Below are 24,154 nucleotides of genomic sequence, written 5' to 3' on the forward strand. Positions count from 1 at the left end.
TTCTTAAAAACAGAAATTATGAGAATGCAGTACTATTATGGTTTTAGCAGAGAGATAAATATATGATAGTGGGGCTGTGGCAAAAGTTTATGTTTTTATGTACAAACCCATTAATCCCTTCCCCTTCACATTTTTTGGCAAATGTGTGTCAAGAAATAAGGTGTTATATAAGTAACTTACCCAGTAATGAATTAGCTAACAATTTATTGCCTCAGCAGCTTGAAAGTTAAAAAATTTGCAGGTAACACTTCACCGAATTTGTGCAGGTGACTGGTCCCGCCCACCAACGTGAATACCAAGAACTACTAGCAGACCACTTCATTCTATTTCTGCTGGCGTTCGGGTGTCACTGTTTGTTGATGGCAGCTGTGTTCTTAAATTTGCCGGTTGGAGACAGGATTTTGGTGAACGATTATTGCCAATTTCGGGTAACCTTCAAGCATTCAGCCTTCAGGATAGCATATGTTATTGTTTTGTTATTAATGGGCCTGATTCGAGTTTTTCATATTTTGATGCAGTAGCGAATTCACAATCATACTGGTAACTACTGGTTGGGTAATTTACCGTGCTACCACCCTTTAACGTTAATGCAATAATGTAAGATTGTATTTGTTGCTGAACTAATACTTACAGTCGTGGCATGTTACGAGTAAGTGGCGTCACAATGTAAACGTTGCATTAGTTGCCGAACTAATACCTACTTATGTTCAAGACATGTTACGAGTAAGTAACGTAATAATGTAAACATTGTACATTGCATTTGTTGCCTTTTCCGAATAGAGTAATAACATACTTTTGAGTTTGCTACCAGACTGATTTTCTTTGGTAGTGAACACATATCTGAGTCTCGATTGATATATGATAGATTTGAGTGTAGAAACTTAAGTCTTGTGTTTGTTACCTAGTTTACCAATTAGCGTAACAAATGGATTAATTTAACTTCATTCAATTTTCCTTGCAGAGAACTGGAAGTGTAAGGACAGTGCATAATGGGGAGAAAATTGTGCTTAGTATTTTGGCTTGCTATTTTGAGTTTTGTACAAAATCAGGGGACAGTTTGTGATATAAGCACATAAACAGTATTACATATAGAAAACAGTATACATATTACAAATAGAAAAAATGTATAGATTGTGGAAATTTCAGTCATTGTGCAGTACTATATTTCCTTGCTAATATTTTCTCCATAGCAAATAAAGGTATAATGCAAAAATATTTAAGTCCTGTTTTACTTAACCCTCTTACGCCGACTGGACGTATTTTACGTCGACATTTTTTGTCTCCAGTGTGCCGACTGGACGTATTTTACGTCGACTTACAAAAGTTTTTTTTAAATTCGCGGAAAAATACTTATAGGCCTACCAGCCTAAAACTTTTGAATCACGCGCCTTGGGGGATGCTGGGAGTTCACGGATCAAGGTGTTGTTTTGTTTACAATCGTTACGCAGGCGCGCAAGCGCGAATTTCTTTCTTGCCGCACTAAAAAGTGTGTGTGACACATCTCGGAAATTATTTCGTCACTTTGACATAATTTTTGTACCATTGTAAATTAGCCGTTACAAGAAGTATTATATATGAAAATGTGCACATTTTTATGTAGAATACAACAATAAAATACTCATGATTGTAGCTTTTATCAGTTTTGAGATATTTTTATATAAATAACGATAATTGCCAAAATTTCAACCCTCGGTCAACTTTGACTCTACCGAAATGGTCGAAAAATGCAATTGTAAGCTAAAACACTTATATTTTAGTAATATTCAATCATTTACCTTAATTTTGCAACTAATTGGAAGTCTCTAGCACAATATTTCGATTTATGGTGAATTTATGAAAAAACTTTTTCCTTACGTTCCACCGCCGGCGGTAACTCTTCCGAAAAAAATCATACATGCGATTGTGGTAATGTTTGCACCATTTTAAAATTAGCCGTTATATAAAGTTTTATATATGGAAATGTGTGCAATTTCATGCACAATACAACTAAAAACAACCCATGGTTGTAGCTTTTATCAGTTTTGAGATATTTTCATATAAATAACGATAATTGCCAAAATTTCAACCTTCGGTCAATTTTGACTCTACCGAAATGGTCGAAAAGCGCAATTGTAAGCTAAAACGCTTATATTCTAGTAATATTCAAGCATTTACCTTAATTTTGCAACAAATTGGAAGTCTCTAGCACAATATTTCGATTTATGGTGAATTTATGAAAAAAATAACATTTTCTTTACGTCCGCGCGGTAACTTCCGAAAAAATCATACGTACGTGCGATTGTGGTAATGTTTGCACCATTTTAAATTAGCCGTTACATAAAGTTTTATATATGAAAATGTGAGCAATTTCATGTAAAATACAACAAAAAATAATTGAAGGTTGTAGCTTTTCTCATTTTTGAAATATTTGCATATAAATCACGATGAATAGAAAAAAAACCACGTTCGGTCAACTTTGACTCTACCGAAATGGTCGAAAAACGCAATTGTAAGCTAAAACTCTTACAGTCTAGTAATATTCAGCCATTTATCTTCATCTTGAAACAAATTCGAAGTCTCTAGCAAAATATTTAGATTTATGGTGAATTTAAAAAAAAATCTTTCCTTCCCTCCGCGCGCGGATTCTCCGCCACAAATCTCCGAAATGCGTACGTACCATTCTCGGAATATTTGCTCCGTTTCATATTAGGCATTTCATAGAGTTTTATATATGAAAATGTGCGCAATTTTATGTAGAATAAAACGAAAAATATTTGAAGGTTGTAGCTTTTCTTATTTCTGAAATAATTGCATATAAAAAAAATATATATAAAAAAATTCGACATTCGGTCAACTTTAACTCGTCAGATATGGTCGAAAACTGCAATTGTAAGCTAATACTCTTACAGTATAGTAATATTCAATCATTTATCTTCATTTTGAAAGAAATTGGAAGTCTCCAGGACAATATTTAGATTTATGGTGAATTTTTGAAAAAAATATTTGTTTACGTCCGCGCGGTACGAATTCATGCATTATTTTGTGATAACATTTTCTCTGTGTTGCTTTTATCGTTTTACAATGTGTTATATACCAAAATGATTGCAGTTTAGTGTACATTACAACGAAAAAAAAGTAACATGTTACCTTTAACCGTTTTGCGCACGGCGCAATTTGAATACAATTATATATGAAATTTTGTTTTTGCGCTATCATATATCGCATTATTTATATATGATAATGATAATTTTTTTCATTTCTGATGGTTGCATACTAAATTTCAGCCAATGACAAAAAAAGGAGCAAAAAATGAACTCTTAATCTTGAAAACTAAGTGCGCTGTGATTTTTTGAAAAAAATATTTTTTCCGCTTCCGCGCTCACTCTGAAACACCTCCGGCACACGGGAGACAATTTTTTTTTTACCGCTTCGGCGTAAGAGGGTTAATTAACGTCTTTTGTAACATAACTGCGGTAATTTTTTACTATCATATGATGGCTAAAATGCAAGCAAAGCATTGTTATTATCAGATTCGGTTCAGTTGTTGTAGCAAAACAACTGTTGTCATTCAGTTGTTTGTGGCTGTAACGTTTAAACAACGATTATAATGTTACTGATAATACTTTTATCATTCTCTTTTGTTTTTTTTAACTAGATGTGATAGATAAAGAGATGGAGGAAATGTTAGCAGTCTGAAAAAGGTGTTTTTTTTTCTCTCTCTCTCTCTGTCTCTCATTCTAGGCCAAGATTTACCAGTAAGTTCATCAGATCTGACATTAAAAATTGTAGAACTACCATGCAGACCATAGTAAATGATTTAGCAAATGAAATCCCACATTTTCATGAAAGAGCTATTACATATATTAGGGAAAAATATCTGGCCGTGACACTGTCTATGGCATTGTTAACAAGTCTAGGGCACCTTAAGGTGGATTGTGGTGCCCATAGTCTTTTGAATTTTGGTTAGTGGCAATTTTTGGTTAGCGTCAGGGCCAAGGAACGAAACCCCTGTCGGTAACCGGGGGCTGTCTGTACTGGGTAAGTTACTTATATAAAAATGAAATTTTTATGATCAAATAAAATTTTATGTAGAACTTACCCAGTAATTACTGACAGAGCCCTCCCACCTCCCCACAGATTGACATATGGCATAAATAGTTCTTTGTATTTCCACTGGTGGGCAGGAACAGTCACCTGCACTAAGTTTGTGAAGCATTACTCTATTATTTTTTAATTTTCAAGCTGCTGAGGCAAGAAATTGTTAGATAAGTAGTTACTGGGTAAGTATTATATGAAATTGTATTTTATCATGAGAATGTTATTTTTTTATTGTTTTTAGATGTTCTATACATATTGGGTAATATACAACACAGTTTGTTCCGACACGTAATACAAACCCTCGGTCCTTTACATAAGGAATTACTATTCAGCGCCAGCAGGACCGGTCATAAGATTTACTAACAAGGTAGTTTGGCAGTAACTGCTTGTCCGATGGTCGGGAGTCCCGCCCGACTGGAGGTAAACATATCATTTTACTTTCGACCGCCGTTGGGTGAAGACGTGTGCTCGCCGCTCTGCCCGCCTCTGTCGTGAGATTGTTAAACTGGATTACTTCAACCTTTCTCTATTAGTGTATAATTGTGGAGTAATTGTAAGTACTTTGTTTTTATTATTTGTTTATTATTATTCGTGGATCGCATCACTGGATCATGCAGTCCCACGAATCAGAGAAGCCCCCTATCCAACCGGAGGGTGTACCCTGAAGTGGGAGGCTGTAAGTGTGGGGCTTTCAGGTCCAGTGAAACTGTGGACCCTTATCCCTTATGTTCGAGATGCCGAGGGCATGATTGCTCTTGGTCTCTGAGTTGTGATATTTGTGTCTCTTGGCCGGAGGAGTAGTGGGAGTTGTACAAGAAGAGGAAGAGGCCACGTAAGGCCGCCAAGGTGTCGTTGGAAAGCTCTCCCTTGACACCTTTGGTGACCGACATATCATCCTTCCTTCCTCCTCGTCAACTCCCGTGGATGGCTCTCTCCCCTTTGGGGGACGTGTCCCCCTCTGCCTCTTTACTTGATTTGTCAAGCGCAGAGGAAGGAGGGCGACACCCCAACCATGAGTTGTACTCGGGGTGTTCTGTCCGTTCAGGGTGGGATCCTTCCCCCTCTGAGTGAACAGGAACACCCCCCCATTAACTTAACTGTTGCTTCTCCAGGTGTGTTTGCCTCCGCGGGTGGAGACCTCCAGCAGGTATATCGATCTTTAAGCCTCCTGGGCACTCTGAGTAGCCAGGGGCTGATTCATCACCTGGCTGCAGCCTGTCACTCACGGGATGGAGACAAGGACAACCACAACAGTGTCGATACCAGTTTATGCTGCACCACCATACCTGGTGGTCACCCCTTCGGCCGCGGTACAAGCCCCGCTGCCGTACATGCCCCGGAGGGAGATAGTTCCTCCGCTGCCTGGGTTTGATGTCCTCACCCTGCCCCCTGACTTCGAGTGCCCGAAGAGCTCTCCTCTGGACTGTCCTCCTGTAGCTGTTGCCATACCTGCTGTCTCTGTTCCTGCCCGTGGAAGTGTTGCCGCTTCCGCAGGTCCCTCCAGACAGGTGGAGTTGGGCCGTGTTGCTACTGCAACTGCCCCAGCTCCATCCTGGATGGAGGACCTGTCTGCTGTCCTGAAGAAGCTGGCGAAGAAGAATTCCAGGAAGAAGAGGAAGGTATCGTCATCTTCTCTGTCGTCGTCTTCTGCCGCCTCTTCCCCTTCGACTTCCAAGGCCCCCCACCCGAGGAAGAAGAAGGTGGCCTCCCCCCCAAGAAGTTCGCTCAGAGACTTCTAAGTTTCTGTCCTGCTCCAGCGGGACAGGTGGGTCTTCCTCTGGTCCTTTCGTTCCTCTGGGAATGGACACTGCCTCTCCTTCTTCAGGGAAGAAGAAGTGGGCACTGTAGGGGTACCAGCTACCTCTGGTACCTCTGCTCCTGGTTCCAGAGGTTCCGCCTCCGGACCGGGAACCGTCTTGGCCGCTCGCTCGCGAGCGCCACCAAGTGTATGATCACCTACCGGTGATCGTGCAGCCAGGAACCAGACGGCTGAGTATACTCATCGTCAGGATCCAGGCACAGAGTGGAAGGTTGGCAAGAGTCGCTCAGGTGACTCTCGCCAGACCGGCGATCGCTCTTGCAGCAATCCCCCGTTTCCTTGGGTTGACATGACGGTCCCACCAGACGTTCACGTATCGAGGCTGGGAAGAGGTCACCAGGTCCAGCCTCGGCTGCTTCTGGTACCGTGGCACGTCGAGAGGACGGTGCTCGCTCTCACCGCAGTAGAGGACACTACCAATCACCCGACCGTTGCTCCCACCGCACCGGGACCGGACGGCTCGCACGACTGGTAGCAGCTCCCCTGACGCACAAGACCGACGCTACCGTCCTCGGTCCAGCGCTTCTCCGCACGGAGACCACTGGTCCAGGCCTGCAGCTCGATTACCACTGGGTTAGCAGGGCAGGAGCGTCAGGTCTTCCACACCTGTTCCTTCAACCTTCTCGGGCTACACCGGGAGGAGCGAGGTGAACAGGAGTGACTACAAGGAGTGCGCTCCTTACGGTCTTGCCATGAGAGCCTACGATCCTGGCTCAGTCCTTAGTCCTAGGAGATCATACGCTCAAGTGGTTGAAGGAAACCACAAGGGGTCTGGCAAGATTCTTCCTCCTGAAGGAAGAGTGTCTCGAGAGGTGATCGGCCTGGATGGATCTGATGGTCCATCGCCTCAGAACGCAATCACCCCTGAGATACAGAGGTCCTTTGCAGAGGTTATTGCGCTGATTCGTCAGCACAACGACCTCGGAGAAGGATCGGTGGTTACTCCCTCTGACCTTCCATCGAGGTTAGAGGCGTTCTGGGGGCCTAAGAAGGAACCCAGAGTGACAGTAGGTCTACCTCAGTCCACCTTGGCCGACGGTGTGTTGGACCAGGTGAATGCTCTTATCTCTGGACAGGAGGATTCACTCGGGTCCAGCAGGTCGGACAAGCTGCTTCCCCCTCCTCTGCCTCGCCAGCAGCGTTTCTACGTGCCTTCGGTAGACCCGTTGCCGACCAAGCAAGTTGATCCGGAGATAGCTAGGCTAACTCCGGGAGTGCCTCTTCATCACCTGCTATCTGAGAACCTTTGGTTCTCACAGCAAGAGGCATCGGCCCTGGAATCTACTGCCATGGCAGCTTTCCAGGCCGTCTCCTGGCTGGATCTTTGGTCCCTCACAGTATCCAGAGTCGCAGCCTCCTTGGGACCTATCGTTCCCAAGGAAGACTCGGTGTTCAGGAGACTCTGCCAGTCTGGAGGTAGAGCCATCTCCTACCTTGCCCACCAGACAGCCAACCTGTGGGGCAACCGGGTTCTGAGAAGACGGGACTCAATCCTGTCTCGGGTAACCAGAGCTGCCAGTTGAGAGGTAACATTGGGTCTACGAAACGGACCGTTGCTGGGTTCCTCCTCTCTTTTCCCCAGAGAGATGGTGGACGCTGCGGTGGAAAAGCAGAGAACTGAGGACAGTGACCGCCTAGTACACCAGGCAGTTTTGAAGACTTCTGGGCAGTCTCGATCAACTGTGGCCAAGCCTCAGAGCTTGGCTAGCGCTTCTTCCGCTCCCAAGACGCTAGCACAGTCGAGGGCAGCGTGAGGAAAGACCCAGCCTTCGTCTTTCACTTCGAGGAGTGAGCGTCAGCCCTCCTCTCAAGCCTGCTTCTCTTACGGGAGAATGGTTAAATGGAAGGGGAAGAGAGGGAAACGCTAGGGAAGGCGTTCCCCCTCACCTGCTGCTGGAAGTGGGTGGGTTGCCAGGTGAGAGCCATTGAGCAACTTGGCAGCACTACGGAGCTAAGACCTGGGTAGTGGATGTCCTTCGGGAGGGATACCTACTGCCCTTGGAATCGAGGCCACCCCTCACTTCACACCCGGTCCACCTTCAGATGTACGTCCTCGGTTCTGCCAGGGATGTAGCAATGAGACAAGAAGTCAAGACCATGCTGAACAAAGGAGCTGTGGAGATCGTGCAAGATCAGTCACCGGGTTTCTACAGCCGACTCTTCCTGGTGGAGAAGTCTATGGGGGGCTGGAGACCGGTGATAGATCTCTCTCCCTTGAACCATTTCGTTCGCCAGACTCGGTTCACGATGGAAACAGCACCCTCAGTGCTTGATTCCATCAGGGAGAATTTCCTGCTTTCGGTGGACCTGAAAGATGTGTGTTTCCAAATACCCGTCCACCAGTCCTCCAAGAAGTACCTCCGCTTTATCCTCGACAGGATGGTGTACCAATTCAGGGCACTTTGTCTCGGTCTCTCAACCACCCCACAGGTGTTAATGCAAGTGTTCACTCTGGTGTCGGCTTGGGCCCATTCAGTCGGGATACGTCTGATGAGGTATCTCAACGATTGGCTGGTCCTGGCGAGCTCCTGCTCGCAGTTGCTACAGGACAGAGATCGACTCCTTGACTTATGCCGCAACCTGGGGATCATGGTAAATGTCGAGAAGTCAGATCTCGAACCCAAGCAGAGGATAAAGTACCTGGGCATGATATCGATACGGTAGCAGCACGAGTCTTCCCCACAGACTCGCAGATCAGCAGGTTCAGGGAGGCAGCCAGACGGTTCCTGTCACGACAGGAACAGTCAGCTCAGCAGTGGCAAGTCGTGATCAGTCACCTGTCGTCATTAGAGAAGTTAGTTCCTCACGGGCATATTCACCTGTGGTCTCTCCAGTGAAGACTAAAGGAGTGCTGGTCACAGGCACGGGATCCACAATCCTTCCTGGTTCCTCTCACAGAGGAAGTAAGGGAGGACCTGGCCTGGTGGCTAGACGACAGGAACCTCGTAATATGAGTGCCCCTGCACACCCCCCCTCCGGAGATGGTGCTGTTCTCAGATGCATCGACCGAGGGTTGGGGCACACGCCTGGAAGAGTTGCTGATTGCAGGAGTGTGGAACCATCACGACAGGCACCTTCACATCAACTTCCTGGAACTCAAGGCTGCATTCTTTGCACTCCAAGAGTTCTGGGATTGACTGATGGGACACCACGGTAGTGGCATACGTCAACAAACAGGAGGCCTAGTGTCCCTCCCGTTGCATCAGTTGACGATGCAGGTGCACAATTGGGCCATAGCTCACTCGGTAGAGCTGTCAGCCAGATATATTCCAGGCAAGAGGAATGTAGTGCCAGACAAGCTCAGCCACCAGAATCAGGTGATTGGGACCGAATGGTCTCTATACCCAGACTTTGGCAGAAAGGCTCTTCGACCTATGGGGGCGTCCAGTAGTGGCTCTGTTCGCCACCCAGCACAACAGAAAATTTCAGGTTTTCTTATCAGTTGTGCCGGACCCATGGGCAGCTGTAGAGGACGCATTCCAACACCTGTGGGACAACCTCGCAGTTTATACCTTTCCCCCGTTCTGCCTGATTCACAAGGTGATCAGGAGAGGGCTGATCACCACCAATCTTCGGATGACTCTGGTGGCACCCTGAGGCCACTTGGTATCCGGACCTGCTGGCTCTTCTCTCGGAGGCACCGCGAGAGATTCCCTCATGGCACAACTTGCTGTGCCAACTGCACGTAGAACGGTACCACCAGGCAGTTCATTCCCCGTGTCTTCACGGCTGGTGGTTATCCACCATCTTTTGCAAGCGAGATGCTTTTCTCGCCGAGCAGCAACAGAGATGGCTTGTTACCTCAGACAGTCCTCCACAGCAGTATACCAGGGAAAGTGGTCCGTCTTCTGTTGTTGGTGTCGTAGACGTGGTCTCTCCGCTCAGAGCCACTCTTCAGCAGGTAGCGGATTTCCTCATCTTTCTTCGCCGAGAGAAGCTCCTCTCTGTCTCCGCAGTCAAAGGCTACAGAGCCACCCTGGCCCTAGTCCTTAAACTGCGAGGAGTCAATATTTCCTCCTCCATGGAAATATCTCTCCTAATGAGGAGCTTCGAGAGGTCTTGCCCACCCAGGGAACTCGGGCCCCCAGGGTGGGATGTGACTCTTGTCTTAACAAGCTTGACTCACAGACCCTACAAGCTGCTCCAAGAGTTGTCAGACAGGGATCTGAACCTCAAGACCGTCTTTCTGCTGACCCTGGCATCGGCGAAGAGAGTAGGAGATCTTCAAAGTCTTTCCTTCGATGTTAAACACTCGAGGGGATGGGGATCAGTTATGCTCGATTTCGTCCCAGATTTCGTAGCAAAGACTCAGAACCCTTCGGTCCCTGATGCCAGGTTTGAGTCCTTCACAATTCCCTCCCTAGAAGACTTCACCGATAATGATGCGAATGAGATGCTGCTTTGTCCTGTGAGGGTGCTATGGCGCTATCTGAAGAAAACTTGACACCTCAAGCCTGAGTGTCGACGCCTCTTCGTTAGCACCGGGATAACCAAGAAAGAAGTGTCCAAGAACACTGTTTCTTTCTGGCTTTGTGAGGTAATACAGAAAGCGTATGACTCCGGCAGGAGTGTCGACACCAGTACCTTTCGTCCGAGAGCCCACAAAGTCAGAGACATTGGTCCAACCCTTGCATTCCACAAGAACTTGTCCGTGGTACAGGTACTGAAGGCAGGGGTTTGGGTCAACCAGACCACCTTCACCTCCTTCTGCCTTCGGGATATTGCCCACAGGTCCTTGGACACTTTTTCCTCGGGACTCGTGGTAGCTGCTCAACAAGTTATGTAGCTTACCCAGCTCCTTTACAGGACAAGGTAGCATCTCGTCCTTGTGAGACTGCATGAATGGAGAGTGAATAAGAGTGTGACTGGATTCTCTACCTCCTCTTTTTCTTCCCTCTCCCTGTGGGCAGAGGGTAGCGGTCGTCACGATGCAAGTAAGCTACGTAACCAAGCTCCATTCTATCCCTTTCATTAGGGATAGAAGCGTTTATCCGTCCCTTTCCTAGCAAGGGGGGAAGCGGACACCAGTAAGAGACAAACCCAATACTTTATATTTGGCTCTTACATAAGACCTAGTTCTTGCTTGCTATTCATAAGAGGTGCGCTTGCCTCCCTCTTATGAATTGGTCCAGAGGTCTGACCACTGACCTTGCAGTGCACACTCCAATCAGTTGGACAGAGGCTAGGTTCCCCCACCTTTGCTCATGCGACCAGGGAGGGAACCCAGATTGGGCGAACACCAGTCTGTTCACAAGACTTAGATTCCTCCCACCAACAAGTGAGTCTTCCTTATGTCAAGGACCGAGGGTTTGTATTACGTGTCTGAACAAATCACAGTTTTGAAAGTAAATTGTATTTTTCCTAACTATACAAACCTTAGGTCCTTTACATATAGTTCTACCTCATGCCACCCCTCACTCTGTTCCTGGGCCTAAAGCAAAGTATGTTTACCTCCAGTTGGGCAGGACTCCCGACCATCAGACAAGCAGTTACTGCCGAACTACCTTGTTAGTAAATCTCCCGACCGATCCAGCTGGCACTGAATAGTAATTCCTTATGTAAAGAACCTCAGGTTTGTATAGTTAGGAAAAATACAATTTACTTTAAAAAATTGTGATTTTTATTGAAAGATTTTTATTACTTAACATGTTATTAGACTCTGAAGTATAACATTTTTACATTCACGGATAACTCTGGAGGCAAACAAGCACAGGAGAAATAAAAAAATGGTTTTATTTTCTGATGTTTAAAAATGATCTTATACAACTTTTAAGTTGACAAGATTTCCTTTTCATTCAAAAACAAACAATACCTCCCATTGTTCTGTTACAGTCCATATGAGCTTAAGCTTTTTTTTTTTATATTTCCTTGTTTGTCATTTTCCATCACATCTGTATTGTGAATGGCAGACAATAGTGACACATCTCATTTGTCTTTCTATGTTATTGCTGTAACTTTGGAACTTTGCTCAGACTGTGGAAATTAACATTTGCCTCTTAAGTCCTGCTGCCATACATAAAAAAAATAGGGTGTTGTTGAGACATTCATGGTTTTACTTGAAAGACTGGTGCATTTGGGATATGGATAAATGCATAATTATGATAAATTAGTATGTATGAAAATATTTATGTATTGTAGAAACAGTTTTTTAGTTTTTGTAGTTTTTTCCAGAGAATATGATTATTTTGTCTTATTCATATTGTTCACTTTTTTCATTTCAGATATTATATTACTGTGCCTATGGATTTTTCTGTTCGGGGCAGGAATGACATACCAGTTGTATAGAGATCGCTCTGGCCCTCCCTTTTACCCTCCGAATCGGGCCTCATGGATTGCTACAAAAAAAGCATTCAATTTTGTGTTTGATAAGATATTCTCTTGTTTACCTATGGATCCTGATCCAGGTGGTGTAGGTATAGAAGACCACCCAACTTGGAAATTAAGGTTAAGTTATTCATTTAGACTGTTATGGAAACGCATCACCTGCTTGGAGCACAACCCTGCTGAGTCTGGCTATGAAAGTTTACGCCATGCAAGGACCTTGACTCAAGATGCCAATGATGATGAACCAGAACCTAGTGACTCCAGATGGAATATTGTAAGGCAGAGAATGAGTGGCTGGTATGAGAAAATGAGAGGTGGAAGGGGGAAAGATGAGGAATTGCTTCAGGCACAAGACATTCCCGAGCCGACAGCTGATGAAGAGATGCTGCAGGATCCCCCAGTATCTTGTTGTGCTTTTGGGAAATCACAGGTTGTTCTTGATGATGCTTACAATGGTCACACTCAGGAAGATACATAGAAAAGTGCAGTCGAATTTATGTAAATTGTTCATATAAATTATCATATAGTGTGTCTTTATTGCAGGAATATACTTTACTTCTCATTCATTGCATCTCCACAATGCAGTGAAGAATACTCTGCAATTTTGTCTCAAATTGTTATTGTGTTTTCAGTTATTGTGAAAATGGGTACATTAAAGCATATGTTTAAAGATATTTATTGAATGATACTTGACACAGATTAATCCCTTGTCAAAAATATATTTGAATATATTTTTAATTAAAGCAGATGGGAAATTTATTAATACAGGCAGTCCCCAGTTATCGGCAGGGGTTCCATTCCCGGGGGTGTGCCGATAAGTGAAAATTGCCATTAACCGAAACTCAGTGATTTATGGTGTCATAATGGGGCTTATGGCGCCAGTAACCGGTTATTGACACCATAAGCACACTTATGGCTCACCATAAGAACCCTTATGGCGCCGATAACCAGAACTCGTCCCATTATGGCGCCATAAATTGCCGATTTTATGGCGCTAGACAAGCCCCATAAAACTGGATCGCTGATAACCAAGTCCACCGATAACTGGGGACTTCCTGTATATTATGTAGAAATTTTATTGTGTTTTTCAAAGGATTAATTTACTTTAGTGCTGATCTCTTGTTATATTTAGTTTTGCTGGATATCATTAATCTTACTGTGTTTATGAGATTAAGATGTCTTGAAAGCGAAAATGTGAGATATTTGATAAATATGCAGTTGGTGTGGCAAGCATGTTCTGTTAAGTTAGTATGGTAGTTTGTTGAAAGAGAGACCATTGAAGAGATTCACTATTTCCCAGGAGCAATGCTTTTGCAAGACAAATAATAAAGGTAAGTGCTAGTGTAAAAATTACTAAAAATGTATATAATACTATTATATATGCCCTGTATTTTTCATTTTGCTGTTCACACACATTTTTTATTTTAGCCCTCTCTTGCCATATTTTAGTGCTAAACCATGTTAAACCATTACATGTTGACTGTCTGAAATCCAATGTATCATTATCTGTTTACAGGCAGTCCCCGGTTACGACAGGAGTTCTGTTCTTGAGACGCGTCGTAAGCCGAAAATCGTCGTAAGCCAGAAACATCATAAAAAAATCCTAAGAAAACCTTACTTTTAATGCTTTGGGTGCATTGAAAACTATGTAAACTGCATTCTTATTGCATTTTTCATCAAAAAAAAAAAAAAAAATTAAAATATTGATTATTTTGTGATTTGGTGTCATATTTCATCTGCCAGATCAGCGTTTGTAGGCGTCGTAACCCTGGAACATGCGTCGTAACCCTGGAAATAATTTCTGATTAATATAATTGAAAAGCGTCGTAACCTTGGATGTCGTAGCCGAGACGTCTCGTAACCCGGGGGGACTGCTGTACTTGAAATCAATAGAATTATTTAAGAAGTATATCAATCTCAGGATAAATGTTCATTACATATAATGAACTGCTTATAGCTGTTTTATGCAAGGCATTTTGTGTATTTAAGAAAAAATTCTATTTGTTCCTTCTTTTGCATTTGCAACCTAAATACATGCTTGAATATGCATTTCTATAAAATCTTAGACCAGTCTGTTCTAGGAAGATGAGGTAACTTGTGAAGAATATTAGTGCTAAAAGAGACACTCCATAAAGTACACAGTTTGGTCAGTTAAAGTATTCCTGTGCCATTTCCTCAAATTAAGTAAATAAATAAATAAAATAAAAATCCAGAAATAGGTACATTTTCAACTTTTCACCTTGACAGTGGCAGCTTTATGACTCCATATTGGAATACTGCATTTGTCCCACATAGATTAATATATTAAACATTAGAAGTGTGAGATAGTTCTTTACTACATTCTTGTTGGACTGGTTCCAGAGGAATACGTATTTGCAGTGCCCTTTCTCAAAGGTTAATTTTTTACAAGGGTACCTTTGTACCGCTAAGGAATCTAACCTTGCATTAATCAGTAATAAATGTTGTTATTGGTGCATTTTCATTTAAGGTATGTGCCTAATGTGTTTTATAAAAGGGAAGTGATCGTTGTGGCAGTGCATAAATTATGCATATGGTACTGCATTTATGAAGTCAGTCATCTAGTCCCCATAACTTTTGAGTGCTTAATTAGTGATTTTTAACTTTCATTCTCCAGTATTATTGAAGTTAATTATTACTTAATATAAAAGTGAAGTACATAAATGTTAGTTTGAAATAAAAGATGACTCATGCATTCTTGGGCAATTGGTATTTTGGAATTCCCATTTTTTATATTTTTTATTTGTTAAGGAACACATATACAAAATCTTCAGTTAGAAAGGTTTGGTTGGTTAAATTGGGTCAGTTCTTGATTACTGTATTGTAATTCATCTTGCAGTCATTTCAGGAGTGCCAGAGCACTGTAGTCAGTCATATATGTCCTATGTATTGTCTTCTCATTCCTCAGTTGCCATGCCCTCATATTTTATTATTCACATCTGTTCTCTTTGCTCTCTCCCTGCTTGGGTGCCCAGCTTTTGAACTCCCTATTGCCCCAGTTTTCATCCAGTGCCTAAGAACAGATCCACTGGGCCATCCTAATGAGTCTAGGAATTACTCATTGATTAGATTACACAACTGTACTTTATGTGGTTAGTTAACGCACAGAAGTAATATTAGTTAAATTCATAGTTGAATTTATTCTTTTCATATTTTGTATTTGACAGTATACAATATTTTTGCTGAGTTTTTCATTTCTTGTGGTATTTATAATTTCATAAAATAATTGTATTACAGTTGTAGTGAATTGGTGCATGTAGTGACATGTGAATCAAATTCTATTGAGAAGATAAGTGTTTTTAATAATAATCAGTTTATCTCAACTTATTTTTATATTTATAAGCATTTATTACATTTTAAAATAATTTAAAAGTGCATTATGATGTTTTCATTAAATAATTTATCCATATAATTGTAATGATTTAGTACATTTTATCTAACCTTAAAAAGCTGAAGAAATGTCTGGCGAGAGGAAAGTACAACTCTCTCGAGGATTCAGTTCTAGTTAGGTGTAGCGCTATGCTCTAGAAACACAGAAGGTGCCTTTAGGACCCACAGTTGTAGTAAAATGTGTCTGAGAAATTTTCATCTTAACATCTCAGTTTGAATTACATGATGTTTTCTGGAAAAATGTACCCTTACACTCTGTGAATGTATGCTTTTCATTATTATTTTGAGTTTTCTTATGGAATTCCTCTGCAAGCTACAATAATGGAGTAGCTTTCAAATTCTCAGTTGCTGATGCAACTAGATGTAAGTATTATTCCATGAAGTACATGCTCTTAAAGTTCAGGTATGTTCAGATTTTGTTCTTCTCTGATGAAACAGAAAGTAGATATCAAATTTTGGTGGATACCAGTATTGGCTGCAAAGCCAAAGTGAGCTACTGCAGAGGTGATGTTAGTAACAACTCTCCATTCTTTTGCTGGTCTCTCTTCTAATAAGACATGCTTCTGTGGAAGTGTGGACATGTGGTTTTGTTTGATATCTCTTTATCCATTCAATCCTATCCCTTCAATCCTATCCCTTCATGTGTGCAGTGTGTCTTGGATGGTACGCTGTAGATCATACTGAGGGGACTTTGCAGCATCACTTTTATGTGTTTCATTGCTTTTAACCTATTTTGATCTGCCCTTTTGGTCTTTTCCAACCCAACTTTAAACTTTTCTAATTTTCCTTTATTCCAGTATTTGCTTCTAGTCCTAAGATCAAATCCCGTAGGTGATTCCTATGAGAACCTAGAAGAGTGACTCTGTGATGTCTGTAAACTGCACTATAATAAGGATAATATTAGTAGTGTTACTGTAATAATTATGGAGTTTTTTTTTCATACTATTGTCAACTATAATGAATGTCCCCGTTGTTTTCCATTATTATCCTCAATTTGATAATCTTACTCTTGTGTTAACCAGGCATGTACTATGAGTACTATGATATTGCCACCCTCCACTCATAATTAGTTTTATTTATATAGTTAAATAGTTTGACAAGACCATTGAGATGAAATAAATAATTTTCATAGTAATGGCCCAAAGGCTTTGGTTCTGGATATTTAAACTTAATACAGTATAAGTATCTTTTTGCTTTATTGCAATGTTTATTTAATTGTTGTTTTGGGGGAAATTATCATGAGAATATTGATTGCTCAAGAGCAAAACAAAGGTATTAAAAGTGTCTTCCCATTGTTATGTAGGTACGCAAACCCCTGTTTTATATGAAATCTGGTTATAGAAAAATGACGAGTGCTATCATACTCTCATCTCATACATAAGTGTCTGTAGTGTCAGTAGTGATTTCTGTACTTTCTCTGCTTTTGGTAGGGATAAGATTATGTAAAACACTAAAAGTTTTAAAATTACTATAGTTATCTCTTGTTCAAGGATACATTCGGACAGTGATATATGTGAATGATTAAAGGTAAAGTTGTGTTTGGTATAAGGTATCATAGGGGTAATGCATTGTTCTTTGTCGTTTGCAGAGTTGTAGTTGTGTTAGGTGCATTAAACAAAATCAGATGAGGTACATTTTTAGTAGCACTTAATTAGCTGCTTATTCAACCTTTGTCTAATGTTTGGCATTGATTTCTTATATCTTAGTATGCTTTGTCATTTGATGTTCAACTAATAGATAAATAAATATTTGTAGGGAAAATTTTTCATTAGACCAGGTCTATTCATTGTTCAAAAGTCAAAAGAAACAACATACAGATATACTAAATAGTACTGTGCAGTGGATATTCCTTGTAATGAGCACTGAGTGTCACACTTTAGACAATACTAATGGTTCTTTACTGCATCCTTTCAAACCCCAGTTGCATTAGTTTTGCCTCTTTATTTTTTATGTATCCCAACTGATCTATTCCCACCTAGCTATCCAGCTTCTTTAACTTGGCCTTGTTTCAATTTTGATCTCTCATCTTAGGACAAGTCATTCAGGCAAACCAGGTAAAGTCTAATAAAGGGATTTTGACGTAGGAAAAATCTATTTCTGGGCGAGGAAGCCGTGTCGCCCAGTGAAATATGTCTGCTTTAGCACTATTTCTAGTAAAATATTGCTATAATACCAGAGAACTGCTAAATTGGACATGTCAGAAGCTTCTGACTCGCTCACCTATATAAAAGGTGCAATATTTTACTAGAAATAGTGCTAAAGCAGACATATTTCACGGGAGCGACACGGCTGAGCCCAGAAATGTAATTTAGTGGTTTCTTAAAGTAATTTTTACTAATATCAACTTTATAGGCGATCTGTTTAGTTTGTCTTACATTTGGCATGTGAAGAGAATATTGTAGATGCCAGTAAGCATCAGATACACTGTAGATATTTTTTCCTATTTAAATAATTTTAGCTTTCGAACATTGTCAGAATACTAAAGGACTTTCGAAACCCAGTTCATGCCTATGAAGTTTGCATTTGAAAATCAGTCCAGCAGTCGATCACATTTTGTTTACAGTGCAAGTTGTTAAAACTTGATTGGATAAGTTAAGCCAAAATTATATATCTTGTCACATACATTGAATGATTATGCATTATGTAGTATATGGTGATTGAATAGGGGCTTTCAAATGCAAAATAGATATGAAAACAAAGTGTGAATTGTAACATCTAAAAAGGTTAGGTACTACCATACATGGATGGTGATTCATTCTCTCCCTCTCTCCTTCCTCCTGTTTCTGTCATCACCAGCTAGTCATCAAGGTTTTTCCATTGAGACTATCAAGCTTTACCAGTGGAGAACCAGGTGCTTCAGGGATGATTCCCTACTGCTATTCCTTTCCTTGGAACATGGTGACGAAACTTTCTAAAAACTTGGTCCTTTCTTGGATAAGACAATTGTTATGAGAAACTGCAGTGCAATTTACAAGTTCAGAGCACTTTAAGATTCTTACTTTTTAACACAAATGCTCAGATTTGCATTTTTTCATACAGGTAGTCATGGCGAGCCATGTTACCTGCAGGAGTAAGTTGGCACATTTTTCATCCTCAACTTCAGTGTTCAATGATAGCACTGTTGAGAAACATGAGTCTTCTGGCTTATTTGTTACCGCACCACGTACTTATCGTCAGTGTTAAACTATTTCAGCTCATCTAGTTCTGAAAGTCTTGCCTAATTCAGGAACCCAGAATTAACATTCCTACATTTTTTATCATAACTTTTACCAACCCATAAGCCACTAGAGACTTTTTACTGACACTAAGTTCACAGAAACCTACAGCCAAAGGTAAATATTGGGGCATTCAGCATCCTAGCCCCTTACCTAGATTGCAATTGAGGCATAATTTTGATTCATGGGTTTGTAGTGAGGCAAACTTCTATAACGAGTGTTTCCTTCAAAAGCGTCAATCATAAACTATGAGCATTTACCCGTCCCATCGAATCTGACTACCTCTCTGGACTTGAATATGTGCATAGACAGCTTACGATTAATGGTTTACTTGAAAAAACTTCTTTGTCTTTCTTATAATATTTTGGTTATTCAAGACATTTGAATGTAGTCTTTAGCAAGCTAAAAAGTTCATAATAAAAGCTGTACTGATGCAGAGCAGTCAGTAGGTAGCAACTTTGAGTATCCTAAAAGTTAGATTAGTAGTGTCTGTTCTATACACTAATGATATAGTTGCATTAATCATTTCATTATACTCATCTTGTGTATGTTTGTTCACAGCTTTTGAGATTAGTGCAACAAACTTGTTATCTATATCATTACATATTGTTAAGGATACCATTTTCCGAGTGCTTCTAACCTCAATAAAATGACTGAAAAATATTTACCTGTTCCTTATATTCAAAATATTTACATACAGGCTTTTTTCCAAAGTGGGTATTGAGCAGAAATGATAGTATTTGGTACATGGCTTCCACAGAAAAACTGTGTGTTTATTTCTTCAGTTGTTGTCTTTTCTTGTAGCATTGATGATTTGCATTTCATTTAAATGACTCATGACATTCACATCAGTATTATCTAATGAATTTAAAAGTAGCCACAGTCCTATTGTAATCTGGCACTTTTACCTAGCAAAAACTTGGAAAATGTTTTGTTCCAAAGTTTATCTTGTTTTTGCATTATGCTGTTTCTCTCGTAAATGTCATTCATGTCTTTTTTTTTTTTATTTAAGAAAATTAATCTAATAATTCTTTGGACAAAATTGTGAAATAATTGTCTTAACAGACAAGGATATTTATTTTTTTCTTTGGGGCAGATTCCTTAAGGCCAACTATCTGTAAGCCATGCAAGAAATTCTGTTTACTTTAACAATTTATACAGACTAACAATCATATATATAGTACCAACATTCATATTGTTCCATGCAATTACTCTGTGCTAGTATGTTGTGTGGAAATTTCAATTGAAGGGAAGGATTGAAAAGTATATTTTAAGAAATATTTTGCTCATCACTGTAATACATTTGTTGTCGTTTTATATGTGCAAGTATTTTCTAAGGTATTCATTGCATGAAAAATACTTAGGACAACAAGTGTTCACTTCATTTCCAAGTTTTTTCTGTTAAAATTAACTGTATGGTGGAAGGATACCAGGACAACAAGTGTTCACTTCATTTCCAAGTTTTTTCTGTTAAAATTAACTGTATGGTGGAAGGATACCCTTTGGGTTTATTAGTGGTGTCTTGACTTTGTGTCAGTCTGGATTTTGTGTGACTTGAAAAGATTTTTTTTATTACATGATAATGATTCATTAAGTTGAATTTCAATTGCATACAAAAAAAGCCATGCTGTAGCCAGGAATAACTAACCAAATTTGATAAATGTTTCATTTTTTAAGCCACCCCATAAAAAAAGTAAGCACAAAACTTTTATACAGTTACATTTGCACTGCCCTATAAAAGATTTTTAATGTTGGGTTTATTTTAATCTAGATTCAAAAGGTACTTTATCGACTCTCAGTAAAGAATGTCTTTTTGTACTGTAATGTGTTTTGCTTTATGGTGTTGCTGGATCTGAAGCTTTTGACATTTGATTCATATATACCAGTTAACGTTTTCAGATTCTGATGATTTAAAATTACATCATCTTTATCTTCAACCATTGTGATTCCTATGACATGAGTGTACTTCATCTGTCGAAAATATTATTAAAATTATATTGAGTATACAGCATCTTGTATGTGATGCACACACTTTGGTTCGAGAAGGCCCAATAAAAATAAATATTTTTATGTAAATAACACATATTTTTTGTAAATAACTTTATAATTTTTCTGGGTGAATTTTTGCCTAAAAGACAGCAAAATTTAAGGTTCACTTAGCAAGGGCAAATTTTATATTGTCAGAATCTGACAAGGTTAATATCTTACTAATTGCAACGTAGAGTTTAGATATCACTTCTCTTCTAAATGTAATTTGAACAATGTATCCAGTCTTTTAAATATATTCAAAAGTTAGCTGGCAAAACGATAAGTACATAAGTAGTAAGTAATGTACTGCCTTTTGGTATAAGAGTCAGATTTTATTACTTGCACCTTTGCTAGTAAATCAAAACTTAATATTTCCAAGCTGCAGTTTTCATTTTGGCTGTTTGATAACATTCCATGTTCTACTGTATATAGTGTACAAATGGTATACCTTTTGCTGGGTGCAATAGAAAATAATGGTATAAATCATTCATTAGGTTAAAGTTTTGTTATTTAAAGACTGTTGTAGTTACTTCAAGTAAAGGATTACAAAGGATATAGAACTTCAATTTCTCCTCTCTGAAAGAAATGAAAGTATGTTCTTGATGGCTTTGTTGAAATTCAAACATTTTTTCTTTAATTTAGTGAAAGAAGTTGTCTGCAGTATGATTTGTTCCGACACGGCATACAAACCTTCGGTCCTTTTACAATAGGAAGGTACTAGCGGCAGCTGGATAGGTCGTAAGCTTTCGAACAAGGGGTTCGGTAGTTAACTGCTTGTCCGACAGGCGCGCGCGCGCGACTGGGAGGTAAACAAATCACTTTTGCTTTCGGCCTCACAGCGAGTAGACGTGTGTGTTCGACGCTCTCTGCCCGCTTCTCGTCGTGCTTTCCGCCTTGAGTATATGGTTGTGTTTGTGTATGAAAGAATCATTGTAAGTACAATCATTTCTCTTTATTCATTTAATTGTGATTTATTGGTCAATCATGGAATCTCCTCGCCTCGCTACCCCACGGAGACTATGCCCGGGTACCGAAGGGCGTAAATGCGGAAAGTTCCGCTCATTCCCGGAAATTGACCCACATATTTTGTGCGCTCGGTGTCGGGGGCGCGAATGCACCCGAGCCGAGCCCTGTGAAGTGTGTAATAATTGGTCGGAGGCGCAGTGGACTTTGTATGAGGGCAGGAAGAAGCGAAGGCCTGCAAAGGAGTCGTCGGAAAGCTCTCCCGCGACTCCTTTGGTTACGGACACTTCGTCTTCTTTCCTGCCGCCCGCTCAGCTCCCACGTTTGGCGCCTTCCCCTTCGGGGGGGGGTTTCTAGGTCCTTCTCCTCACCCGACTTGTCGAGTGTGGAGGAGGGCGCTAGATACCCTGACGTCGAGTTGTACTCTGGGTCCTCTATCCGTTCGTCTTCGCGCGAGCGGGTAGAGGATCCTGCTAATCACCCGACTTTTGCTTCCTCAGGTGCGGTTGCCGCGAAGGACGACCTCGGACAGGTGTGGGCATCGTTGGGGCTGCAGGGCGTGCCGAGTGTCCAGGGGCTGCTCTACCATCTCGCTGGCTCCGTGGCGGTCACACATGCGACGGTTACGACCACCACCACGACCCTTACAACACCTGGCTACGCTTCACCTCCTCACCTGGTGTACACCCCCCCGCACGCGGTCTCTGTAACACCAACTACATCGGTGCAGGGGCCAGTCGCCGTACCACGGGGGAGTGGTGATGCTGCCACCTGGGTTTGCCGTGCTGCCGCGACCGGACTTCGTGTGCCCGAAGAGCTCGCCCCTGGACCTCCCACCAGTACCAAGGATGTCTGTGCCGCTGGTCCGTCCAACTGGACCGCCTGCACAGCCTGCCGTACCTGCCGTACCTGCCCAGCCGCTGTTCACGGACGTGACGTTGATGACCACTGCTGCCGTTCCTGTACCTGCTCCTGCCGTCTCTACTGCTGTTCCTGTGATGCCTGCACCTGCTGACGTTGTTCCTGTTCCTGGCTCCGCTGCTCCCGATGCTGATCTGTTCGGACAGGTGCGTCCGGGCCCTGTTGCTTCGGCAACAGCAGCCCCGGCTCCGCTCTGGATGACAGATCTGACATCGGTCCTGAGGAGGTTGACGAAGAAGAAGAAGAAGAGGAGGAAGGTGTCGTCGTCGTCTTCATCGTCTTCTTCGTCGTCGTCGTCGTCTGCCGCCTCTTCCCCTTCTTCTTCTAAGGCTCCCCCGCCTAAGAAGAAGAAGGTCGCCTCCCCCCCCCCCTAAGAAGTCTCCTTCGGGAACTTCTAAGGGCCCGTCTCGCTCTGGTGAGACGGGGGGTTCTTCCGCTGGTCACCCTGCTCCTTCGGGGGCAGGACCCGTCTCTTCTTCCGCAAGGAAGAAGACTACGGGGACAGAGGAGTGCCGGCTAACACCGGCACTTCCTCACCTGCTGTTAGTGGTTCGGCCACAGGCAGCAGGATCCCGTCTCGGCCTCGTCGTTCGCGAGAGGTACCGAGTGTACGGTCGCCTAACAGCGACCGTGCAGCTAGGAACCAGACCTCTGAGTCAGCTCAGCGTCAGGTTCATGGCACGGAGCGGAAGACTGGTGACAGCCGCTCACGCGACTCTCACCAGACCAGCTCTCGCTCTCGCGGCGAGCAGCTGGCCACCCGGGCGGACGTGACGGTCCATGACCGGCCACGGGCTGAGGCTGGGAAGAGGTCCCCCCGTTCGCCGGCACCAGCCACGGCTGGTACCAGCGACGTGACGCGCCGTGAGGATACGCACCGGTCTCACCGTGACAGTGGAGCTCGCCGGTCGCCTGACCGTCACTCTCACAGAGAGCGATCGGGTACGGCGACCAGCACCAGCTCCTCTGACACACGAGACCGGGGCCGCTGTTCTCGGTCCAGCCGTTCTCCACAGCGAGACGGCTCGACTAGGCCTGCAGCTCGATCGCCACCGCGGGTTGACGATCGCCTGCAGTCTTCCAAGCCCACTGGTTCTGCCAGCGAGCGAGGAGGGAGCGTCAGGTCTGCCTCTCCCATAACCTTCAACCTCCTCGGGTTACACCGGGAGGGGCGAGGTATTGAGGAGTGATCGTGAGGGGTGCGCCCCTCAGGATCCCACCACGTCGTCATACGTACCAGGCACGGTTCTCGGACCAGCCAGGTCGTACGCACAGGTGGTTGGAGGAGGCCGAGAGGGGTCTGTCGCTGTTCCTCCCCTCGAGGGAGGAGGGTCTCGGGAGATGCTCCTGTTTGAGGGGACTGGATGGTCCAACTCCGCAGGACGCAGTCACTCCTGAG

General features: G+C 42.5%; 1 protein-coding gene across 1 annotated transcript in view; it reads left to right on the plus strand.

Annotated features, from left to right (window-relative positions):
* Positions 1 to 13,800, plus strand: part of LOC135200296 (transmembrane 7 superfamily member 3-like) — a 109,401-nt gene extending 95,601 nt beyond the window's left edge. Inside the window, 1 exon segment of the mRNA XM_064228804.1 lies at positions 12,118 to 13,800. Within this exon segment, the coding sequence (XP_064084874.1) occupies positions 12,118 to 12,698 (581 nt within the window). The 3' untranslated portion in view covers positions 12,699 to 13,800.
* Positions 13,801 to 24,154: the final 10,354 nt, after the last annotated feature.

This window comes from Macrobrachium nipponense, chromosome 26, assembly GCF_015104395.2.
Source record: "Macrobrachium nipponense isolate FS-2020 chromosome 26, ASM1510439v2, whole genome shotgun sequence".
NCBI classification, from domain to species: domain Eukaryota; kingdom Metazoa; phylum Arthropoda; class Malacostraca; order Decapoda; family Palaemonidae; genus Macrobrachium; species Macrobrachium nipponense.